The 23,602-nt window shown below is 44.5% G+C and overlaps 1 protein-coding gene across 8 annotated transcripts in view; it reads left to right on the top strand.

The window, feature by feature from the left end:
* Window positions 1–23,602, top strand: part of PALM2AKAP2 (PALM2 and AKAP2 fusion) — a 412,810-nt gene that overhangs the window by 99,515 nt on the left and 289,693 nt on the right. For 5 of the 8 annotated variants that reach the window (XM_081065500.1, XM_081065503.1, XM_081065502.1 and 2 more), the window contains one exon: window positions 3,120–3,165. The exons of 1 other annotated variant lie outside the window; for it this stretch is intronic. In XM_081065500.1, the coding sequence (XP_080921626.1) occupies window positions 3,120–3,165 (46 nt within the window). Of the gene's footprint in view, window positions 1–2,824; window positions 3,166–23,602 lie in introns of those variants that run through there. 2 more of the 8 variants (XM_081065506.1, XM_081065497.1) reach the window with 2 other exon arrangements.

Here is a 23,602-nt window from a genome sequence, read left to right on the forward strand (position 1 = left end):
CCTTCGGTCTAATCTGAGACCTAATACTTAACCTTTCTTTTGACTGTGTCTTTGACCTCGCTCCTTTGATGCCTAATTCCCTTTGTCCCTGAACATTCAAGTCTCACCTGACCTAATCACCCTTCAACTCAACCCTTCTTCCCATAGACCACCTTCCTGTCTTCACCCCCCTGGTTACCCTCACCCATTCTTCTTTCACATCCAAAGATTTGAAAGGAGTGGTTTGTACTCTTAGATGCTCCTTCCCCACCTTTCACTCATTCTCAACTCTCCGTAATTGCTTCCGGTTTCATCTTCCACACACACAGTGCTCTTCCAGTGTCACCCATGACTTCCTGACTGCCCAAGCCAATGGTCTCTAGTTAGTCTGCGTCCTTGACCTCTCAGAAGCATAAGATCCTGTGGAAAACCCCTTTCCTCCTGTTGTGGCTTTTGGTACAACCACCCTCCTGATTTTTGCTTCTACTTCTCAGATGATACATTCTCAGCCTCTTTTGCTGGGCTTTCTCCTCTTCTTGTTCTATTTCCTCACCTTGGCCATTCTCATTTCTTTAGCTATAACCTCAAAGTAAATGACACCCAGATATGTGTCACCAATCCTGATTCTTCTGTCTTGAAGTTCAGATCTTTCCAACTGGTCACTTTCAAAGGGTGCGCAGATTCTTCTCCCACTTCATCTCCCCTTCCACGACTCAGTTGGTTGGAACGTGTCCTCTCAACCACAAGGTTGCCGGTTCGACTCCCGCAAGGGATGGTGGCGCACCATCCACAACTAAGACTGAAAGGACAACAACTTGAAGCTGAACGGCACCCTCCACAACTAAGACTGAAAGGACAACAACTTGAAGCTGAACGGCACCCTCCACAACTAAGATTGAAAAGACAATAACTTGACTTGGAAAAAAGGCCTGGAAATACACACTGTTCCCCAATAAAGTCCTGTTCCCCTTCCCCAATTAAAAAAAAATTGTGGTAAAATACACATAACATAAAATTTACCAGTTAAACCACTTTTAAGTGTACAGTTCAGTGACATGAAGTCCATTCACATTGTTGTGCTCCTCTGTTCCTTTTTAATATCTGTATAGTTGGGGGAGGGACCATTTCTTGCTCACTTGTTTGTTACTGGGGTCTGCCCCACTTCCATTCCACTAGCTGAGCCTGATGCTGAGCAGTAAGAACAAGGGCTCTGTGGAGTCTGATCTGAGGTTAGATCCCAGCTCTGTGACTCTCGCTGAGTCTCTCAACCTCTCTGGCCTTACTTTCCTCATCTGTTCTGTACTCTTGATGGGTATACCGTCACTCTGCTGAAGTAGTAACAGCTTTGATTATGGGTGAGGAAGCACCCCTCCAATGACTCGTACTGTTAAAGCTCGTGCTGGAAATGAAGGGAAAATAAAGGGTTTGAAGACCACGAAGTATCTTCGCCAGTAATAGGAGTCTGGATATATTGGAGTGGGGTTCGAATCTGGCATTGGCTAGGATTTATGACACAAAGCACTCCACCTAGACCCGTGATGAAAAGGAAGGGAAAACAATCAATCAGTAAAATTGTTTGGTGACTGCTTCAGTATTTGGGCAAAGTAGTGATTGCTCGTCAAGTGACAGGTAAAACCTCCGTGAAAGCTGAAAAGTCAATTTAGGTGAATTGTAAGAATTTGCCCAGAAAGAGGACATTTGGGGAAAATCGAGGTACATACTTTTTAAATGCCTTAAGTCCTTCCTTTAGAGAAGCATTAAGGACCTGAAAAGGACACATTGGTGTTTGTTTGTTTTGGTGTTTATTTCATTTTGTGGGGAGGAAAGTTTGCTTATGAATGTTGAAGATTCTAGCAGGTTCCTCCTCAATGGTAAGAAGTATTTTGTTTTTAGCGTTTATTTCCTTTAGGAGGGTCTTACCCATCCCTCCTATCCTGCCCAGGGCCTGCCACAAAAAATGCACTTTCACACTGTCTTCCATTTCAGTAAAGAAGAGGTGAAGTATTTTAGTGACCAGATCCTACGTTTCCTTTTAGAGACTGTATTGAGGGAAAGACCCTGAATGTCACAGGATAATGACAGACCAGATTGCCCTTTACAAAGCACCTTTATATACTTTATCTCATTAATTACCCTCACAAAGTTGTCCTCAATTAATGAGTAATTAACTATTGTGATCCGCCATTTTTCAGATGAGGAAACTGAGGTTCAGAGCGGTTAAGTGGTTAAGTGCCCAAGGTTTCATGGCTAGTAAGTTGCCGAGCCCATCTTCGCTGAGCACCCAGGCCTACAAACTCTCGGCTGTCTTTCTAAGCCACATTTGGCTTCACAGAGGGGTGGCCTGTTTTGAGCTATACCTCCGCCGGCGACCTTGATGTCTGAGAACCGGGCCATCTAAGGCATGTGGGCGAGGCAGCCCTTCCCTATTGGAAATGTTCCCACGTGGAGCCCAAGCGTCTGGCCTGAGCCAGAAGGCGGCCAGAACACTCGGTGGCCACAGCTGGCACGTAGCAGCACGTGCTCAGGGCTCCCCGCTTTCTGCCAGCGGCCCCTCGGCTGGCATTTGCTCCGCCGAGGCGCCACCTCCTCTGGCTCCGGCCCCAGAGAGCGCGCCAGCTCTGCGCCCTAGTCGCTCGCCCTGTGCCTGCGCCCCAGGTGCCCACCCGCACGCGCGCTGCCCGTGCGCTCCTTGGGGTGGCTTCCCCCACCCCCGCCCCCGCCCCGGCGTCTCCAGCCCGCCACGGAAGGCTGCGGCCCCCGGCCTCGCACACCCCAGGGGCGGAGCGAGGCGCCGAGACGTCAGGGCGGAGAACGAGCACGGGGCGAGCGCGCCCTCCCAGCGGCTGCCCGAGGCCCACGTTCTCGACTGGCGCGGCCGCCGGCGGCTTGGAGATGCAGTTAGCGGCAGCGCCGGGGCGCAGCCAGGCGGCCGGGCGGGCGGGGGCCAGAGGCTGAGCCCGGGGGACACAGCCGCGCTCTCAGCTCTGCCTGCCACCCCGGGAGTAGAGCCCGGCCTCTCATTGGTTTTCCCCGGGGTTCTAGCAAAGCCCCCCGGGGTGCCCATCAATTTTTTTGGGGGTGACTACAGTGTGTGTTTGTTTTTCTTTCTTTTTTTCCCCTCCCTGTGTGCCCTTCTCCAGGATGGCAGAGGCGGAATTGCACAAGGAAAGGCTGCAAGCCATAGCAGTAAGTCCACTTTCATTTTATTTTCTTGCTCTATTGTCTGGGATGGAAAGGCCCCCGAGGGTTTCGGGCCATCGACATTCCAGCACAGTAGCCGCGGGGCATGTGTTTGGGGGATAAAAGTCTGTCAAGACTCAGCTGTGCTGCTTTTTCTTTTATACGTCTGTAGATAGAAACCCCCAGGGCGCGCTTTGGGTTGGATTTGAATGTGGAAAATTGGCTTAGAAATAAGATGCTTGCTACTGGGCTTTGGGAAAAGACTAAACAGACATATGGGGGCGATTCCTGGAATATTATCACCCAGTGCTAAGTGATACTTCTGACTTCATACTCTGGAAAACGGAGAGATCGGTGACCAGAACGGTGGCTGCCATCCTCTCTGCGGGAGCCGTTTCTCTGCTAAGTGGAAAACCAGCAGTCAGCTCCACTGCCAGCCACGCGGTAGAACCTCCTCCCTGAAACCAACCGGGAGTGTAATTTTCCCCGTTCTGTTTGATATTGACAAGGGCACGGGTACAAGCCACCACCCGGGAGGGGCCTGGGGACTTCTTAACACAACTGGGTCCTGGGAATAATATTCCAAGAGAGCCTCTTTCTTATGGGTGTGCATAATCTGACAAGCTATTTTCAGCATACAAAGGAGCAACCAGTTTTGGCAAAGTTTATATGCACTTTCAGGAAAGTGTACCCATGTGCATCTTGGTAAAGGAGAGAACTCTGAGACCGCCTAGATTTAAGCACTCTTACCACAGTGTTGCCAGTGATCCACAGATGTGGTATTTTTACTGGAGTCACCACAGCTGGATTATATATTTCCTTTGCAGATGAGGGAATGATTACTGCTGCTATATGAAATAATAATTAAAACAGAAGGTCTGTTAACATACTGGCATACAAGAACCTCCAGACCTCCAGACATTTTTCTACTTAAGTACCTTTTTTTTTTTTTTTTTTTTGTCCAGGACTTCCCTGGAAACACATATAAATTTGTTAGAGAAATAAATAGTGCGTAATGTTTTGGAAGCAAAGCACACGAGTTTTGAAAATCCTTTGGACAGATTTTTTTCATTGGGAAAAATGCATACAGACCATTTTTTAAAAAAAAGAACTATTTGATGTGGTCTTTGTGGCTCTGAGATCCTCTTTGTCAAACTCTTCAAATCTTAAATGTCTTGGAGACTTTACCACTGAAGTTAGAAAGAGAGAGACAATGTTGAAATACTATGGTTTGCCTATCAAACAATCTTTGAATTCTGGTCCTCAAAAGTCGGGAAGGCTGTTTTTTTCTTTTCTGTCCCTTTCCCTCTGTGTATGTGTATTTTGATGGTTAATGAAGTTGTTTTGGTTTCTAAAGGTAGTGGCCAGGCGGTGTGGCCAGTGTGTCCAGAACTTGATAAGAATGGAGGTATTCAGTTATTGGTGCCATGTAGCTGGTGGGTGTTTTATGTAAACTGAATAATAGGCTGCTTTAACCGTCCATGAAGTGGCTGCTCCAGGGAATGCTCCGTTGCTCCCATAGGCTTCTGCTGACGGTTTCCAACAGTTGTCACATTTTCTGCCTTTGCATGACCAGCTTTACTGGATGCCAGAGGAACAGCTGAACTCCATGAAAGGACCTACTTTCTGAATGGGGAGCCAGCAGCAGCTAGCTCTGGGGCTACCCCCTTTCCAGCTGGGGCTGGATAATCCCAGGAGGGGCTAAGTGGATTTTCAAGAACGATGTAGTCAGTCTTTTGGAGTTCTCTTGAGTGTATGAGAAGAATAAACACAAATACTTGTGTTTATTCAGTTATGGAATTGAGTTTGTCTTGTGTACCTGGAAAGGTGCTGGTGATTCTCATGAACATTTTAGCCTCAATGAATACATGTTATCAGTGCAGGTTTTCTAAAAGCGAAATCTGTGTGTGTGTGTGTGTGTGTGTGTGTGTGTGTGTATCAAACCAGGCAAGTGGGGGGTGAAGAGAGGGGGAAGAGAGAGAGAGAGAGAGAGAGAGAGAGAGAGAGAGGAAGAGAGAGAGAGAGAGAGAGAGAGACTATTAAGAGATGAGGAGGGGGAGGGGGGCTTGCGACCACCTCAGTTCTATGCCCTGATTTGGCCTAGCGCTCACTCTCTAAATTCTGCAAACGCTGCCTCTCTCTGCCACCTTCCTAGAGTTTTCAGGGGTCTCTGAGAAGCTCACAAGCCTGACCTCAGAGCCTAGTATTCCTGAAGTCTCTCTAGAGGTGTGAGGGAGGAAGAAAACGAGTGCTCACCCTTTCACCAACTTGGGTTCCTCTCCAAGAGGCAGAAGAGATAGACTGGGATGCCTGTCAGTCTGTAGTCTGGGTCTCAGTTTCTTCATCTATAAAATGGGCTCATGAATTCTACCCCATAGACTGGTTTGTAAGATTTAGATATGATGCAGGTGAGGTCACTGGCAAACAGTTACCACTGGATGGTGTTGAGGCAGAGCCCCCAATTCCTGTCTACACTGCTGCCTTGCCCTCTGGGGGTTAGAAGCAACATGTCTGGAGTGCAAAGAGTCTCAATAGCCTTTTTTATCCTTTCTTTTAATTCTGACTGAAGGCCAGGGCTCTGCCCAGCATCAGTTCCTCTAGCTATTTCAGACACAGGCACAGAGATGTCACTTGAGGATTCATCTATCCATTCATTCAGCACATATTTACAGAATGCTTCCTCTGGGAAAGTACTGGCAACACCACACAGTCAGTGTCCCCAAGTTTCAGCCACCAGAGGGAAGGTTTTACCCTTTGCACATTTAAGTTCTGAAAAGTCTTGTGACCCAGGATACTTGTCACAGGATCATCTGTGGGATTTTTCTTCTGAAGGGAATGAAATACTCAGAAACGATGGCACGTTAATTGAATCTTCCAGTTGAATTCAGAGACCAATCAGCGAGCAAAGATGAATCTCATTCCGTTTCCTGCCAAAAGCAGCTCAAGTCCATCTTGACCACTGTCTCTGCTGCCAGGTGCGCCTTTCATCTGGAGGGACACTCCCAAAACTGTAATTTTAGAAGACAGCAAAATGCCTCTGTAGCAGAATGAATGTGACTGATAATTCCAGGGAGTAATAATACAGTGGCCATTTACTGAACATTATTTGGCAAGGCGTTGTGTGATGTGCTTTTTTTTTTAAGCCTCACGTTGTTAATAGTCTGATGGAGGAAAAGAAAAGCACGTGAACAATTACCGTACGGTGCCAGGAAGGCTGCTGCAAGTGAGCACACATGTGGAGCACGTAAACCGTCATCAAGGAGTTGTGGACACTTCCCCAGAGAGGAGACATTTGAGCAAGGGCTGAAGATTGGGTAAAATAAAATATAAAATAACATCATGACCTTCCCCATTAGCAGAAGGCATTTATTTACTTGGATGTTGTTAGTTTGTTTATTATCTATGTGGAGCAGTTAGTGTGAGAAATGAAAAGTCAAAAAAACATGAAGAAAGTTAAGTCAGTAGCTAAAGGCACAAACTCAGTAATAAGACTGAAGTGTCTTTTAACACGTATTATGTTATTTAATCCTAATAACAAGCTGATGAGGTTGGAACTACTATATTATCCATGTTTTATAGATGAAGAGCCCCACATTAACAGAGAGTGTCAAAGCCAGGATTTGAACCCACACTGCAGGCCACTGGAGCCCCTCTATTGACTATTACTCTGAACTACCCCCCAAGGTGGTGGTAGCATCGCACACTTTTCCCACGAGCACACTATGCACATGGTTCCACTAGCCTCAGTGTGAGCTGATAAAGGAGGAGCAGACTGACTCAGTAGCACAGGGAAAGTCCGAGACGACCAGAAGGCCCACATCCTTTTGTAAGTCTTCCAGGCTGAGTTTCGGGGCCTGGAAACACACCATGTAAGCTGTAACTTAATGAGTAACACTCCCTTGGGGAAGGAGCCACTATGTGTCAGTGGAAACCAGCTCTGCGGGAGGATGTTGTGATGTCTGCTCATCCAAGAGGAAGTGAGTCTTCCTTGGGCACATATGAAGATAACTAAATGTTACAGAGGTGGTCTCGGGCAAAAGTCCTTCAGATCCGTATGGACAAGGCATCAGGCCATCACCATGAGAGTGTTCGTACGTGCTGAAATATGAAATGCCAATCCTTCCTACACTTGGTCTTTAGGGAACTTTGTCATTTAATAAGAACCCAGTCTGCAGAATAAGAAAACACGATCTTTTGCATTTGTACAGCACTTTACAGTTTATAGAAACCTGTACATGTTACCTTAATTCTGAGCTGTTTGGGGCAGGTCTCATTATTTCCTCTTTACAGGTGAGCGTGCAGAGATATTCAAGCTCACACAGTGCACTGTATTAAGTCAGACTCTCTTGATTTCCTATTCCTTCTGGTAGTGCCACACCTGGCCTTGGAAGGATAGTCTGATAGGGCTGGAGCTGTCTCTAGGATGCTTCTGAGCTAGAGTCCTGGGTTGAGGTGCGGGGGAGGAGAGAAGGGAACTTAGGGGTTTGTGGGTCTGGATGTCCCTCTATGGAATCTGCCCTTTCTGGGGTCTCACTTCGGGTCCCACTTCCTCCTGAAACTTTCACCCGGAGGGTGCAGTTAGTGGGTCTGGGGCTCCCACCTGATCTCATTCTCTGTCCTGAGAAGACCTGGGTGTAGATGGATGGTGTAGGCTGGCTCTGTCCTGCACTTGTAGAGAAACACTTCTGGCATTTCTTTGGATTCATCTTCTTGCCTTCGAGTGATAAGACCTTGAGTACCAGGGTGGGAGTGTGGAAACAGGGGCCAAGGAGGCCAATCATCTTGCTTTTGATCCAAGCCACTTAGGTTGTCCTGCATGGCCCGAGCAAAAGTCCTGGCTGTAATTTGCATGTGATCCACTCCAGCCAAGCTTCCCAGGTCAGGGATCCCTCAGAGGGTTTAGAGAACTACACCCAAGCCTATAGTAACAAAAACGGTGATACTTATGGGAACTAGCCCCATACATGTGCCTTGTAAATCTCTGTCAGTGGCAGGCAGCTGGCGAAAGTCTGGAGAATTGAAGATGCTGGCCATTCATTTATCTCGTTCCATCAGAGACACAGATGATGCCCTGCTTCTAAAATTCCAAGTTACGGCCTAAAAAATGGTTTGCTCAGGACATTGGTGCTGAGGAAGAGTTCACCCTGGCTGAGTCTGCAGGGCCACCCAGCAGAGAGGTGACACTTGGGGCTCATACAGAGTCATTGCCAGGTCTAGGAGTACCAAAGAAGGCCTTGCACAAACATACACAGGAGTCATATACCTCTCTAGCCACTTTTTTTTTGTACCTCTGAGCAGTTCAGGCTTTAGCCTTTTAGGACAAAAAAGCAGCTGCTCTGGCAAGGGCCCTGAGAAATATAACGGTCATCACTGAAAAGCCAAATGGGGCGCTTGTGGGTTATGACTCATCAGTCAGACTTAGAGGAAAACCAAGGCTCAGTAGAAGTGCTTCTGCATTTCTTTGGGGTTATCAAATGCTTCTGGGGCCCCAGCTGTTGGTCCTTTGAATTACCCACATTTCATCACTAATCCCTTTTGGAGATGTTTATCAACGTGCTTGGCAGTAAGAGTTGGTCATCATGTGGTATGACATTGACTGAGACAGCAAATGGGCATCGACACAGGGTAACGGTGGTTCCCTGGGCTGGCAGTGCCTCGCTCAGTCTGGCAAGTTATGAGCATGGATTCTGGTGTCCAGAAGCTTTGGCTCAAGTTCTGGCTGTTCTATTACCGTGTTTCCCTGAAAATAAGATCTAGCCAGACAATCAGCTCTAATGCGTCTTTTGGAGCAAAAATTAATTTAAGACCCTGTCTTATTTTACTATAAGACCCTGTCTTCTATAATATAAGACCGGGTTTTATATTAATTTTTGGTCCAAAAGACACTTTAGAGCTGATTGTCCATCTAGGTCTTATTTTGGGGGAAATAACGGTTGTATCTGTATGACCTTGCTGCCCCTTGGTTTCCTCATCTGTAATTGGGGGTAATGATCTTACCTCAGGGAACTGCTGGGAAGGTTATTTGAGAGATTTCGTGGGAAATGCTCATAGCAAGGATACAGAAAACACCCAGCAAAAGTGTTCTATTGATAATATGAGTCTTTACACAGAAAATGGACACAAAGAGTGAAAGATAAAGTCTATTCACCTCCACATTTTTGCCAAACGGGGAAATTTCCGATGAATATGGTAACTGCTGAGACTTGCCAATGCATGAGGATGGTCATAACAATAAAAAGGATTGCTTATAGTGGGCAAGTGTCGCAAACTCAAAAGGTTCCAGGGACCAGCGTGTAATATCAATGAATGACCCAGACTGACTGGGAAATTGTGAGGAACTGGAGAGCAGATGCCACTGCTTAGTTTAGGTACAGTTAATTTATACCACGTGAGAATGTGTGGCCTATGTCACAGCAACTCTCTTTTAAGGAAAGACAGATCTGCTTTCTAAAAATGTGAGGTCTCCCATTTAAAAAAGAATAGTGTCGACTAGTTTAAAAATTTTTTAAAAATTTGTAGACACAACAGAATTCCTTTTGGACAACAGGTTGACCTTTTGTGACCTCCAGATGTAGGTATAGAGCCTGAACTTTACAATGTGCGTTCCTTCTGCTTGACTTATATGGATTTTATAAGGATACTGTGAAGTGGTAATCCCAGCACCCCTTGATCTTTCGTAATGTTTCCACATCAGGTTCCATATTCACCAGGACTTCGTGAGTTTGGTGTCCAAATGTTTGGAATACTGGAAAAACTGCATATTTGTTACATCTTTTGATATTAAGTGAGCCCCTTCCAATCACTGACATTGTTGTAATTCAGAATACTCCATCTAAGTAGGTGATTGCTGTCTTAAAATTAACAGAAAATTTAAAAAACACAGTACCTTGAAGTGGGAAATTCCTGTTATTATAGAAGAATCTATAAGAATAAGATATGCAAATCTGAGCTTATCACATCTCACCCAGTGTGTTTGTGATGATTTCAGTTTATTATCAGCCTCAAGTCATAGGCAGTATAGGGACTGCCAGCTGGGCCCAGGACTTCTAGTAATACGTAGGAGCAGCAGTTGGAGGTGTAGACTTTTTGCTAGAAATTGAGGAAGACTGTGATTCTCGGACTTTAGTGCATTAGAATCACCTGGAGGGCTCTTTAAAACACAGATTGCTGGGCCCCACTCCCAGGGTGTTTGGGTCAGTGGGTCTGGGATGGGGCCTGAGAATTTGCATTTCTAGCAAGTTCCCAGGGGATGCTCTTCCCAGCTTCTGTCCTGGGGCATGCACCTTGAGAACCCCTGGTGAAGTGGTAGAAGACCAATGGTGAAGAGAGATTAGGGCCTGGGTCTTGATAAGTGCCACATGTCCACTGTGACATGCCCAGGGCTTTGTGAGGTGTGTATATTATGAAGAGGTGACATAGAATAAAAGATGGAATTCCATTTTAATCAGTGAGAGCCTAAACATAGCTCTGTTTGAAAGTGATGTAGCTGTGTTCCTCTCACATCAACTGGCTGATCAAAAGGAGGTCTTTCTTTATCTTGGGGCCCCGCTTTAATCTAGTTAAATAAAATGAAATTTCTGTCTGGTGGTCACTTAATGGTACCAATTTGAAGGCTATGCTTGGGATAGAATGCTCAAAACTATGGGCAGCAAAATTCACTTGGGGAGGCCGTAGGCGGTGCCTCAGTGAGACAAGAAGTTGTGCAGTTGAGTCGATATCCAGACTGCAGTGGGAGGTCCTATGCAAGATACATATTATAATGCTATAGATGGAGAAGTCCTCTAGCAGATCAGCCAATCAAGACTCATGGTAGCTACTCCCGCCTGCAGGCACAGCTTTTCAATGCAGCTGCTTCTCCTGTGGGCAACTCTAGCAGGATGCAGGATGAGTAGCAACTGAGGTTCATTTACTTCATGATGGTGAATGATTCTCCTAAGCCAGTCTGGGTGTACACAAGCATGGCTTGTCATTGGCCTATCAAAGAAGAGTTTATTCTTGCAAAGAGGTCACCCAGGCTTCCCTCACCCTCATTTGTAGGATCCATTGTTTGAACCAACCCTTCATTTTCAGAAGGCTTCAGTCTCAGCCAGACTATATCTGTCTTAAAACAAAGCACAGAGGCAGCACTGTACAGGGTGAGGCCTAAGAAAACATGGATGGACTGTGGCAATGGCCGTGTAGCATGGGGTACTTCACAGAGGAAGATTCCCACATGAGCGGGTGCAGGGTTGGGCGAATCCCACACAGCTGAGACCTATTTCTGACAGGAAATGCCTGCAGAAACAGAGGTTGGTGTGGGGTGGTGCGCATTGGAGCTACATGTGCCCTTGGTTAATTATTATGTCATTCTTTTTCATTAGTCTCATGTTGAATTAAAATTCTTCAAAAGGCGATCATTAACTACACACAGAGAAAGAGACAGACAGACAGACAGAGACAATCCTAAGGCTTATTTCCATAAAGCCTGGACGTATATTAAAAATACTTTGGGGTTAGTCTTTGACTCTAGTATCAAGGCTTCTATAACATCATATGAACTTAGCCATGAGAAAGGAATGGAGGACCTGGTACCTTTCCCTTGCATAAGATGGAAGGAGAAAGAAAAGCCAGATGGTCCCTCAAAATAAAAGCTCCAGCTGTAGATGAAAAGGGCCAGACGGCAGAACACATCTTCCTGCCCATCATTTCCCTTCGGGCGGCCTATTTCCTTACCCTGCTGGCCTCTAGCCTCTTGACAGTCTGGATACTACCAAATGTCTTCTAGGCATTTGTAAAACCTGACCTTACTTTTTGGCTGAATTATACTGGTTTGCTTACTATTCTAGGTGGGTGGGATCCCCCCCCCTTCTAAATTATAACCAGTCATCTGAGTATTCACTTTATTTTTAAATTCAGGGCTGAAACTTAAAACTTTGAGGGTTATAAAAAAATGTTCTTGTTAAGCAAAAAACATGCTTGAAAATTTAACCCATTTGGTGGTAGGCAGGCGATCTTCTTTTTCTGAGTTTGAGCAATAATGCCAATAACTTTGAGGCAAATAAATACCACATGGGGCTTCAGGGTTTGGGCAGCTGTGATAGTATGCATGTCCCACATGTGACATGATAGGTTGGGGTCTAGGAGCTTTGTCTCTTGCCTGAGAGGCATGTAGTCCATCCACTGGTTTCCTCCAGGCTTCTGATTGGTCTTTTTAATTTATTTTTTTTTAAATTGTATTTCTTTCATTGCTCTTCTTTGGAAGTTGCTACAATCCCTTGAAATAAAACCTTACAATCCTAAAATCTAATATTTAAAGGAATATCCCGATTTTACCCAGTTTTGGTGTTAACCTTTTGGTCTTTAGTTTTTATCTTTCTGCTTTTCTAAGACAATGGAAAACACTATACTAATGGCTCTCTTTCTTACTTATTCTTTTTTTTTTCCAATTACAGTTGCCGTATATTAGTTTCAGGTGAACAACATAGTGATTAGACATTTATATACCTTATGAAATGATCACCCTGGTAAGTCTAGTACCCATCTGACATCATACATAGTTATTAGAGTGTTGACTATATTCCCTATGCTGTACTTTCTATTCCTGTGACTATTTTAATAACTGGCCATTTGTACTTCTGAATCCCTTTCACCTTATTTACTCATCCCCCAACTCTCTCCCATCTGGCGACCACCAGTTTATTCTCTGTATCTAGGAGTTTCTTTCTGTTTTGGTTGTTCATTACTTTTGTTTTTCAGATTCCACATATAAGTGAAATCATATGGTATTTGTCTTTCTCTGTCTGACTTATTCCACTTAGTGTAATATCCTGTGGGTCCATTCATGTTTTCGCAAATGGTAAGATTTCAGTCTTTTTTTATGGCTGAGTAATATTCCATTGTATATATGTACCATCGATTTATTCACTCATCTATCGATGGACACTTAGGTTGCTTCCGTATCTTGGCTATTGTACATAATGCTGCAGTGAACATAGGTGTACAAATATCTTTTCAAGTTAATGTTCTGGATTTCTTCAGATGAATACCCAGAAGTAGAATTGCTGGGTCATATGGTAGTTCTAATTTTTTGAGAAACTGCTGTACTATTTTCCATAGTGTCTGTACCAATTTACAATCTCACCAATGGTGCATGAGGGTTCTCTTTTCTCCAAATCCTCTCCAACACTTGTTTGTTGATTTATTGATGATAGCCATTATGACAGGTGTTGCAGGATAACTCATGGTGGTTTTAATTTGTATTTCCCTGATGATTAGTGATGCTGAGCATCTTTTCATATGTCTCTTGGCCATCTGTGTGTCCTCTTTGGAGAAATGTCTATTCAGGTCCTCTGCTCATTTTTTAATCTCGTTTGTTTTTCTGATGTTAAGTTGTGTGAATTCCTTATGTATTTTGGATATTAACACCTTATCTGAATTTCTATGGCCTGATTTGTCAACTTGGGCTGGTAATATTTGTTGCCTCTAATGGGGTGCAAAGTGGTTTGAAAATTTCCTTGCCGCAGTGAGACTGTGAGACATATAAGATATGAAAATTGGAAAAGAGTATGGGGGTTCCTCAAGACATTAAAAATAGAATTACATATGAGCCAGCGATCCTACTTCTAGGTATATATATATATCCAAAGGAAATAAAATCACTATCTCGGAAATGTTCATTGCAACATTATTCACAGTGGCCAAGATATGGAAACAATCTAGGCGTCCGTTGCCAGATAAATGGCTAAAGAAAATGTGGTATATACCTGCAGTGGAATATTATTTAGCTCTAAAAAGAAGGAAATTCTACCACTTGTGAATCTTGAGGGCATTATGCTAAGTGAAATAAGCCAGGTGCAGAAAGACAAATACTGTACCATCTCACTTATATGTGGAATCTAAAAGGTCTTAACAAAAAAAAACCAAAAAAAAGTCTCCAGAGGCTGGGAGGTGGGGGAAAGGGGAGATATTGATCAAAGGATACAACTTTCAGTTATAAGGTGAATATATTCTGGAGATCTAATGTACAGCACAGTGATTATAGTTGTTAATAATGTATTTGTGGGGACAGAGCCAGGAGTGCAGTTTCCAGGCTCTCGGCCTCACGTGAAAAGGTGCTGGCTCAGGTAGTAAATGACCATCAACTGTAATCAGATGGCCATCAGCTGTGGCTAGTTGGCCGTCAGCTGTAACCAGTGAGCCATTGGCCACTAATATAACTGCTGTGGCTATGCTAGCAGATGATGGGGCTAGCAAGAAGATGGTGGCTGAGCCAGCAAGAGCAGATTGCAGAGAGGCGGATGCCGCCAGGGAGATTATAATGGTACGACTCCCCTATCTGTGGCTCCGTTGGTGTTCCTGTTTGGCCTCACCGTGTCCTGCGTTCTTATGTGGGGAGTGGGAGCTGAGACCCCGCGTGACAGTAGTATTCACTTGAAATTTGCTGAAGAGAATAGATCGCAAGTGTTTTTATGACACACAAAGAAATGGTAACTGTGTAAGGTGAGGGATATGTTAATGAGCTTGATTGTGGAAATCATAATATATATGTATATCACTACATATATATTATGTAGTATATACATTATATAATATGTATATCATTATATACATATGCCTTATATGTATATATATGTATAACAGCATGTTGTGTAGGTATACAAATCTGTACGTATACAAATCTCAATCATTACTTCAATAAAGCTGGGGGAAGAAGATCAATTAAAAAATAAAAAGATCCGAGAGCTCGTGACTAAAATGGGTGGCCCTCAAAGATAATACTACTGTTCCAAACAAGCGAAAACACACAGTAGGATGTTGATGAGCCCATTATCTGAGTGCCCATTTTTCTTTTCCAGGTGGTATGCAGGCAGATGTGTTCAATATTTAGTGCTGTTTGTCAAATAAAACTCAATAAAACCTGAAGGATATTTAACAATAGGTGGGATAAGTTTTGGGGGAATGGGTCAGAAGGCAGGGCAGGCGTGGAGGTCTGGCTGTAGAGTAATCTCTCTAAACCAACTACTAGAAATAAGACTCTAGTAGCCTGACCACCCCCACCACCACCTTCCTTATTCACACTGGAGTGAGAATGATAGATATCTAGTCAGTACTGGATCTGATAGGGGAGCATGAAGAGACAGCACTGGCTCTGACAACACAGAGAGGAGGAGATGAAGGTGAAAGTAATTTCAATTGCTCATTGCCCTCCTTTCTCTTTCTCTTCCCACTGTCCTCTCTCTCTGTCCTGACATGTCACTGCTACTGCCTTGGGATGATTCCAGCTTTCCATCTGCTCTAAGCCTGGGACCACAGAGGAAAGCTGGAAGCAGAATGGCTAAGGAGTGGAGGGGCGGGAGTGGGGCATCTCCCCAATAGGGAGACAGGGCATGCCAGAGCTCAGAGAGCAAGAAAAAGGTAGGAACTTTATCCTGTAGCTTCTTGTAGGGGTGGGGAGGAAGGGTCTCCCAGTTCCTGAGAGTTTCCCGTGTGCCAGACACCCTGACGAATGCCTTATATTAGGTGCAAAAAAGCCCAGATGTGCACAGGTGCCAGCTTGACGTGGCAGCTGAGCTTTTGGGACTCTGGTAACTGGGAAAGAGGAGGTTCCTCACAGGCAGGCAGCACTCCACTCCAGCTGGTTGGTACTTTGTGGGAATACAAGCCCAGGATCTTCTACTTTTTCAAAAAAACCTGGAAATCTAGCTTTTGAAGGAAGTCTGTTGATGTTTAAATGTTCATAACAATTTAAACACTGTGTGGGCCAAACCAAGCATAACGAGATTTTAACACAGTGTGGGCGGGATTCCTTCCCCATCCTACCACCCCTGCCCCTATCCAGAGCCACCAGTTTTCCACTTCTGCCTTTCACAGCATATTTTTATTTAGTTGTAAAGCCAGTAGTATGCGGGGGTGATGGGGTGGTAGTGTTGTAGCTTGAAGCTAAGTGAGATGGAGATATGTTCAGGCGAGATGGGCATACTGGTAGGATGGGCCTGCCAGAAGCCCATTGAGGCACCTCTGGGATGGGGACGGGGACCCTGTAAGAAAATCATCGTCCCAGGTTACAGTCAGGACTGTGGCTTAGCTTCAATCAGTTCCTTATCCAGCCTGCTGGATGAACCTGTGAATTCTCTGTAAGAAGGAACAACTGAAAGCACTCTTTAAAAAAATATTAATTAACATAGAGCAAAAATGACCTTTCTGATGTACACTTCTCTGAAAATTAACATATGTGTAGATTTGTGTAACCACCAGCACAATCATGATACAGAACCGTTCCATCCGCCCCCAGAATGCCCCCAGGAAGCACTGTTTTTTAAACTGTGTCAAACACTGGAATGTAAGTAGTTCTGCTTAGCCCAGCCTTGTACCACCACGTTAAGGATTCTGAGATCAGTTAGGGATGAGAGGGTTAACCAGTGTGGAAATTGGGGTTCCCAGTCTTCGGTGGATAACTGTTTCAGAATGAGTACCCCTCCCATATCTGTAACAAATTCTTGCTTTTCCCCAATAAATACCTTCCGTTCCAGCCTGGTTCCTTTTTTCACCACCCTCTACCAGGATTATCACATTTAGCAACTGAAAAATATAGCATGTTAGTTATTGCGTGGCACAAACTTTTATACTAAAAAATTATGTGTTGTTTATCTGAAATTCAGATTGAACTGGGCATGCTGTATTTTATCTGGCAAGCTCGTCCCCCTTACATACATCCTACATTCACAACTCTGTTCAGAACCCACATTTTTTAGGTCTGTGCTTCACAGTACTCATTGGTATTAAATCGTAGTTTGTCTGTAAGGAGATAGGGCATGGATTGGAAGGATATGTGTGTCCTCCCAGTGCATTAATGTGTTTTCAAGAAATGTTTTGTGACCACTAGGCATAGCCTTTCTGGAGAATAAGAAATGGCCTAATGTGTGTTCTAGGAAGGAATACAAGTGGATTTCAGAAATTGGTACATTTCCCAGGCCCTGTGCATCCCCCTCCCTTGTCCCAACCTTGGAATAATAGAAAACTGTGAAGACTAAACAAGGAGACTGTTCACAGTGGGTGAGTTTAAAAATACCACTGGAATGCTAGCCTTCAGCAAACCATATCTTATGCTGCATTGAGCAAGATGAAGCCTTGTGGCGTGTTGCAAATGAGTCACGCAGTGGTTACAACCAGATCGTTGCCAGCCTGGGTATTTTGGTGGAGAGTGCTGTGACGGTTGATTTATTCATCTTGTTTGTTTGTTTTTTTCATTTATCAAGTTTACTAGTTGTGATCTCAGCTTCACAAGGAGACAAGAAGGAAAATCAATTTTACATAGCATCTTCAGAATTAAGAACGAATAGAAATTCCAATTTGCTGTCTTGACCAAGGGCCAGCAAATAATAGCCCATGAGCAATGCATGGTGTTACACGTATAAATGGTTGGAAAAAAATGTTTAAAGAATATCTTATGAATACTTCATAAGAAGTATATGAAATTCAGATTTCAGTGTCCACAAATAAAGTTTTATTGGAACACAGCTATTCCCATTTCATTTTATGTGTCATCTGTGTCTGTCTTTCTGCAACAACAGCAGAGTTGGGTAGTTCCCACAGAGACCACCTGGGTCTGCAAAGCCTAAAATATTTACTGTCTGACCCTGTATAGAAAAACTTTGCCAACCTCTGTTCTAGATAGCATATCTTCTATGGTTGTATTTGACGTTAAGGCTCTAGGAATCCTTTAAAAGCTAAAGAAGTAGCTGTTGTCTCATTGCTGGGAAGTCAGAACAACAAAGCCTCTCAACACCCTTCTCACGGTTTTTGGGGCTGCCATGATGAGAGGCTTGTATTTACTAAAGAACTTGCATGGGAGTTTTGCTACTGTAGAGTTTGCTTGTTATATCCTTGCTACCTAAGCCAACTACAGGTTGTTTTCTTTTGAAAATCAGAAAACTTTATCTCTTAAAGGTAACGGTTTGGCTCATTTAAAAATAAGTCATTACACAGAAAACCATTTTTTTTCTGTTGACAGAGACTGAGAAGGTAGAGAAAAAGCATTGCTGATTCTCCAGATCATTTTTCTTTCTCTACAGAAGTTGCTAGAATCCGCATTGTACTCTTCTGGGGAATTTAAGGGTGAAGTGTTAGAATGGGAGTCAGAGAACACACCTACCCCATTCCCTGAGTCTGAGCAGGAAACCAGTGAAGAGTGGCTTCTGACCAGCTGCCTTGTCATCTGTGTCATTGGTTAGTCCTTCACCGAGGGTCAATATCCTCATGGAACCCATAGGGCCATTTGCAAATGAAGTGACCATCAGGTAAAAGCTGCTGGTGGCCTGTGGTGACAAGAATCCACTCTGGCCTCTCTGAATCATTGAGTGTCTCCTTTCTGCCCCCCTTCCCTTTCTTGTTCAAAAGGGCTGGCTGCAGTTTTGATTCTTCTCTTCCTGGAAATTTCCAAAGGGACTTTGGTGCCTTAGTAAATATTTTCAAACTGCCCAAGGTTTGAGGCAATAGCAGAGCCATAATTGTGAAACCAGTTAAAAAAAGTGATGAACCCAGTCCTTGGGCTGTGAACACAGCCCTGTGAACATGCTGGAGTGAGCAGCAGCTTAGCCACTCCCGGTTGCTCCCTCTGCAGATGGAAAGCTTTGGCGCTTCTGATCTTATATACGCCTGACCCTGAAATTCCCTATCTGGGCTACTTCTGAGCAGCTGCTTGGGGAAGAGGAAGCCAGCCATGTAGTCTAGGGTTTCTCAACTGGGGCACTATTGACATTCTGGACCAGAGAATTCTTTGTTGTGGGGTGCTGTCCTGTGCATTCTAGGATGTGTGCATTCTAGCAGTATCCCTCATCTCTATCCAGTAGATGCCAGTAGCATCCCCCAGGCCCCTTTATGACTTTCAAAAATGTCTCCAGATATTGCCACATGTTCCCTGCGGGGGGGGGGGCAAAATAAATGGTTTGAGAACCATGGACGTAGTACAACATAAGAATGACCTGACTAAGTGTATTTCCCATACATTGACCATTAGAGATTCATTGCTTTAAGTGTTCACTTTCATCTTTAGAGATTCCTTAGGGATTCATTTCTTTAAGCCTTGAAGGCTTTTATATTTTCCAGATTCTCCAATGAAAATACAAGTGTCTCAAAAAAGGATAAAGCCTCAAGTCTGGGCTGGCAAGCGGTTTTCATCTGTTGGGTCACCTCTGACTGACAGGTAGTGGCCATCCATAGTGCTGCCTTGGGAAGCTCTCTGAAGCTGCCTTTGGGTTTTAGGGAAAGAACACCATGTCAGATTAGAGTTGTCCTTCCTGTGCAAGGGATGAGAGAGCTGCCATGTGGGTGTAAGGAGCCTTCTTACCTAATAGCCTTCGCCTGCGGTTGTAACTGCTCCATTCACAGGAGGCCACTCTGGCGTCGTGTATTTGTGAGGGCGATTTTCCAGCAAGTTCTGGAAAGGTGTCTTGAGGAAGGGGTGTTTTTTCTAAATCCTGCAGAGCTGCCGTAGGGACTAGGGGAGGCTTGGTTTGATGGGAATAAGCAGCAGAAAGCAAAAGAAGAGGGATAAAGAGAGAGTGACTTCCTGTCTCTCTGCCCTACTTGATTATAAACTTCTGGAGCATAAGGATGGTATCATTTCCATCATTGCCTATTCGCTGCTTTCCACGGGGCATTTTGCATCGTGTCAAGCCTGTCCAGTGATGGTCCTTAACCTGTTTTGTATCTTGGAGCCCTTTGCAGTCTTGTGAACTCAGAATAGTGCTTTTTAAATGCATAAAACGAAATTCATAGGATTAAAAAGGTAACTGTGCTGAAATACAGTCAGTGAAGCATTAGAAAATTGTGATAGAGAGTAGACATGCTACATTATTATTGTATTAAATAAAATCTCTTGGCAGTTCTAATATTCTCTAATTTCAAATTATTGATGAACGTGAGTGATATTTCACGTTATCTCCCACAACTGTTCAGTACGATGATATGAAATACCTATGATTTCTACTTATGACCAAGTCATGGGTACTAATGCTATTTCTGAGGCGTGTGCTTATGTTCGTAACTGAAAACTGAAGATGATGCTAAATTTCAGCTAAAGGTTAGTGAAAATAACTTTTAACCGGACTCCCTGAATTCTTTCTTACCCAGGCCCTTGCTTTAAAGGCTCCCTCCATTCCCTTGCTACCCCCCACCACCTCCTGGGGCTCTCCTCTAACAAACTTCTCTATATTCCTTCTTTCACACTCCTTTCCATGTATAGATAAACTCTCCCAGCTGGGCTGTGTCCTTTGGCTACTGCTGTGTTTCCCCCAAAATAAGACGTAGCCAGACAATCAGCTCTAATGTGTCTTTTGGAGCAAAAAATAATATAAGACCTGGTAGTATAGTATAGTATAGTATAGTATAGTATAGTATAGTATAGTATAGTATAGTATAGTACATTACATAAGACCTAGTCTTATAATTTAGTAAAATAAGACTGGGTCTTATATTAATTTTTGCTCCAAAAGACACATTAGAGCTGATTGTCTGGCTAGGTCTTATTTTCGGGGAAACAGTGTATGTAAGTTCTCACACAGCTTAGCAAAGGAAGGGAAGCGTCCAGCCCTGGCTTGGGGCTCCCCTGAGCTTATGAGGAGAGAGAGAAGTGGGGGGCCCATCATAGATGCTCATTGAATGCTTGTTGAGTTGAAACTGCTTTCGCCAGCTTCCCTCTTTCTATCTGGGGCAGCTGTTGGACGCTTGGACCGTGTTGAGGTCAGTCCACTCGTGATGTCCCCCCTCTGTGTGGGGAGCATTCAGTATTTCCAGTTAGAGCAGAAGCTTTCGGTCTGGTTTGACTGGTTTCTGGAGGTCTACAGAGTGAGACTGTAAGATCTGCTCCCCTCAGGGAGAGACAGGGCTGGACACCCATTGTGACCTCAAACGCAGCAGAGAGCAGTGGGTGCTGTAGGACCTTTGACCAGCGATGACCCCACCACATGTACCTGCCATGAAAAGCTTTGCAGAAGCCATCACCATCCCCACTGCATACCTTGCTCGGGACCACGAGGGAATGGGGCACATAGGTGAACCAGGCAGCCTGGGGACGAATTATTGCTGCATGTGCATTTCATAATAAAAACAACAAACAAAAACATACCATCTCTAATTTAGTTCCCTCTCATATGAAGAACACCAGGCTCCAAAACGTGTGGTGTGGGATGAGCACCTGTGGTTTTCAAATGAACACATCAATGTTGTACCCAGTTTGCACCCTTGTGGGTTTCCTGATTCTTTTTTCTCTGGACTGTTATAGAAAGGATCTCTACTAGTTTCCTAGGGCTGTCATAGCAGAGTGCCACCAACCTGGTGGCTTAAACAACAGAAATTTATTTTCTTACAGTTTTGGAGGCTGGAAGTCTGAGAGCAAAGTGTCAGCAGGATTGGTTTTTTTATGAGGGCTGTGAGGGGAGAATCTACTCCAGGCCTCTGTCCTTGACTTGTAGACGGACATCTTCTCCCTGTGTCTCTTCACATCGTCTTCTGTGTGCGTATGTCTCTGCGTCCAAATTTCCTCCTTTTTTTAAGAACACCAGTCATATTGGATTAGGGCCCACCCTAATGACATAATTTTGTTTATCTCTGTAAAGACCCTGTCTCCAAATAACATCGTGTCCTGAGGGTCTGGGGATTAGGACTTCACTATATCTTTTCTCAGAGGGACACAATTCAACCTATAACAAGGTCCCTGCATTTAGTCAGGTAGTACCTGCATCTCACGAGGTTGGCCATTTGCACCCTACTTTTCTTCCGGCGATGGCAGTAAAAATTGTGTCCAAGGAGAATGGCCCAGGGACCCATAAATAGTGGTTGCTATTTGCCATTAATGCCTCAAATCTCTGCCCTTTTTTCACAGTTATGACTTCCTGTTAGCACCCATGACCCTCAGTTTCCGATAAGCCTCTATCTCTAGTCAAAGCTTTTCATTATTTCCTGCATTTTATTTCAGAGTAAACAGAAGCTCAGCTAAGTCATTGGTCCATGCTCATACAGGGCTACGGCATCTGTGTCTCTATGCTCCATAGTTCTCTTTCATTTCCTCCAACATACCTGCTCTGTTGTCCTCCATTTCTCTTCTGGGTCCCCACAGTGTGGTCCATGCAAACTGAGTCTCAGAGATTCACCAATCCCCTTGTCCTGCTCCAGGGTCCAATCCCAGTCCCTCCTTCCCTCCCCAAGGGGTCAAAAAGTAGCCTAAGCCTGAGGAGAGTGGCTAGGGTGAGAGTATTCTTTGTTCCAAGTTTTGGGCCAAAGGAGCAATGTGGGCAAAGGCACCAGGCCTGTGAAGGAGCAGAGTGGTATCAGGAAGCCACAAGGAGCTGGGTGTTGCTGAACCATCCTGAGAAATGAGGCTAGAAGGGTAAGGGGTGCTGGGTCACAGAAGGCCAGGTGTATCTGGCAGGGGGCCAAGACTTGGTCCAGTGGGTGGCGGGAGCCACTGAAGACCCCTGGTTTGTCAGACCCTGTTCTGGAGGCAAGATGAGGCAGGGAGCTGGTCCAGGTCCCTGAGTGCCTGCCCAGCACCCCATCACTCCCAGTGCTGGTACATTCCTGACTGCTTCTGAGGTGGCCTCTCTGCTCCTTCCATGCAGTGGTCAACTTTGGCTTTTAAAATCACTAAACTCATTCTCTTTGTACTGAAATTCAGAAGAAGCATCTTAACCAACTTTAGCTGGCTTTAGAGCCGATGGAAGCCAATTTGGGGTTGGAATGTGGAGGCTATTTCTGGACATCGCGACATCCTGTTCAACTTTCAGAGGAGCCTGGGAATTAAGGAGTGACTCAGTCTATGAGCGTATTTTTTAGGGAAAGCTGAGAATACAGTCTGGAACCTCTCAGAGTCCCCGTTGCCTACCTGTGCAGAGCACTATTGGTGAAGAGATCGCTGGACAAAAATACTGTATTTATCATCAGCTAAATGTTATTTAGAGCCGCCTACACACCAGCCCGAGGTTCATTGATTTGAAAAGAGGTTGGGAATCAACATAAACAAACCTTGGAGTCAGACAAAGGGCATTTACATTTGAGAACTGACTTAAGAGCTAAAGAACTAATATCATAAACGTTCCTATTTATTGGGCATTTAGTATGTACCTATTGATGCATGATGGTAAGTGCTTTGCAAAAGCAATGGGAACAGTGATACTGTTAGTGATATGGTGTTATTATCACTGTTTTAATAGGTGAGGAAATGTTAACGTAAGGCAGTGAAACACTAGCCAAGGACCAGGTAGCTGAGCCCACATTTGAACTCAGCTCTGGCTCCAAAGCCCATGCAAATGACCATTCCAGGTTTGGCAAATAAATGGCTCATGTGCTGCCACTCTTTGGTCCTGTGTATCACTAATTGCTCATGGAATCATTTCCTACTCGCTGAGATTTGGCCTCAGGACCCTTCTTCACACAGCACTCTTGGTAGCTACTGTGGCCAACTGAGCAG

This window comes from Rhinolophus hipposideros, assembly GCF_964194185.1.
Source record: "Rhinolophus hipposideros genome assembly, chromosome: 11".
NCBI classification, from domain to species: Eukaryota; Metazoa; Chordata; class Mammalia; order Chiroptera; family Rhinolophidae; genus Rhinolophus; species Rhinolophus hipposideros.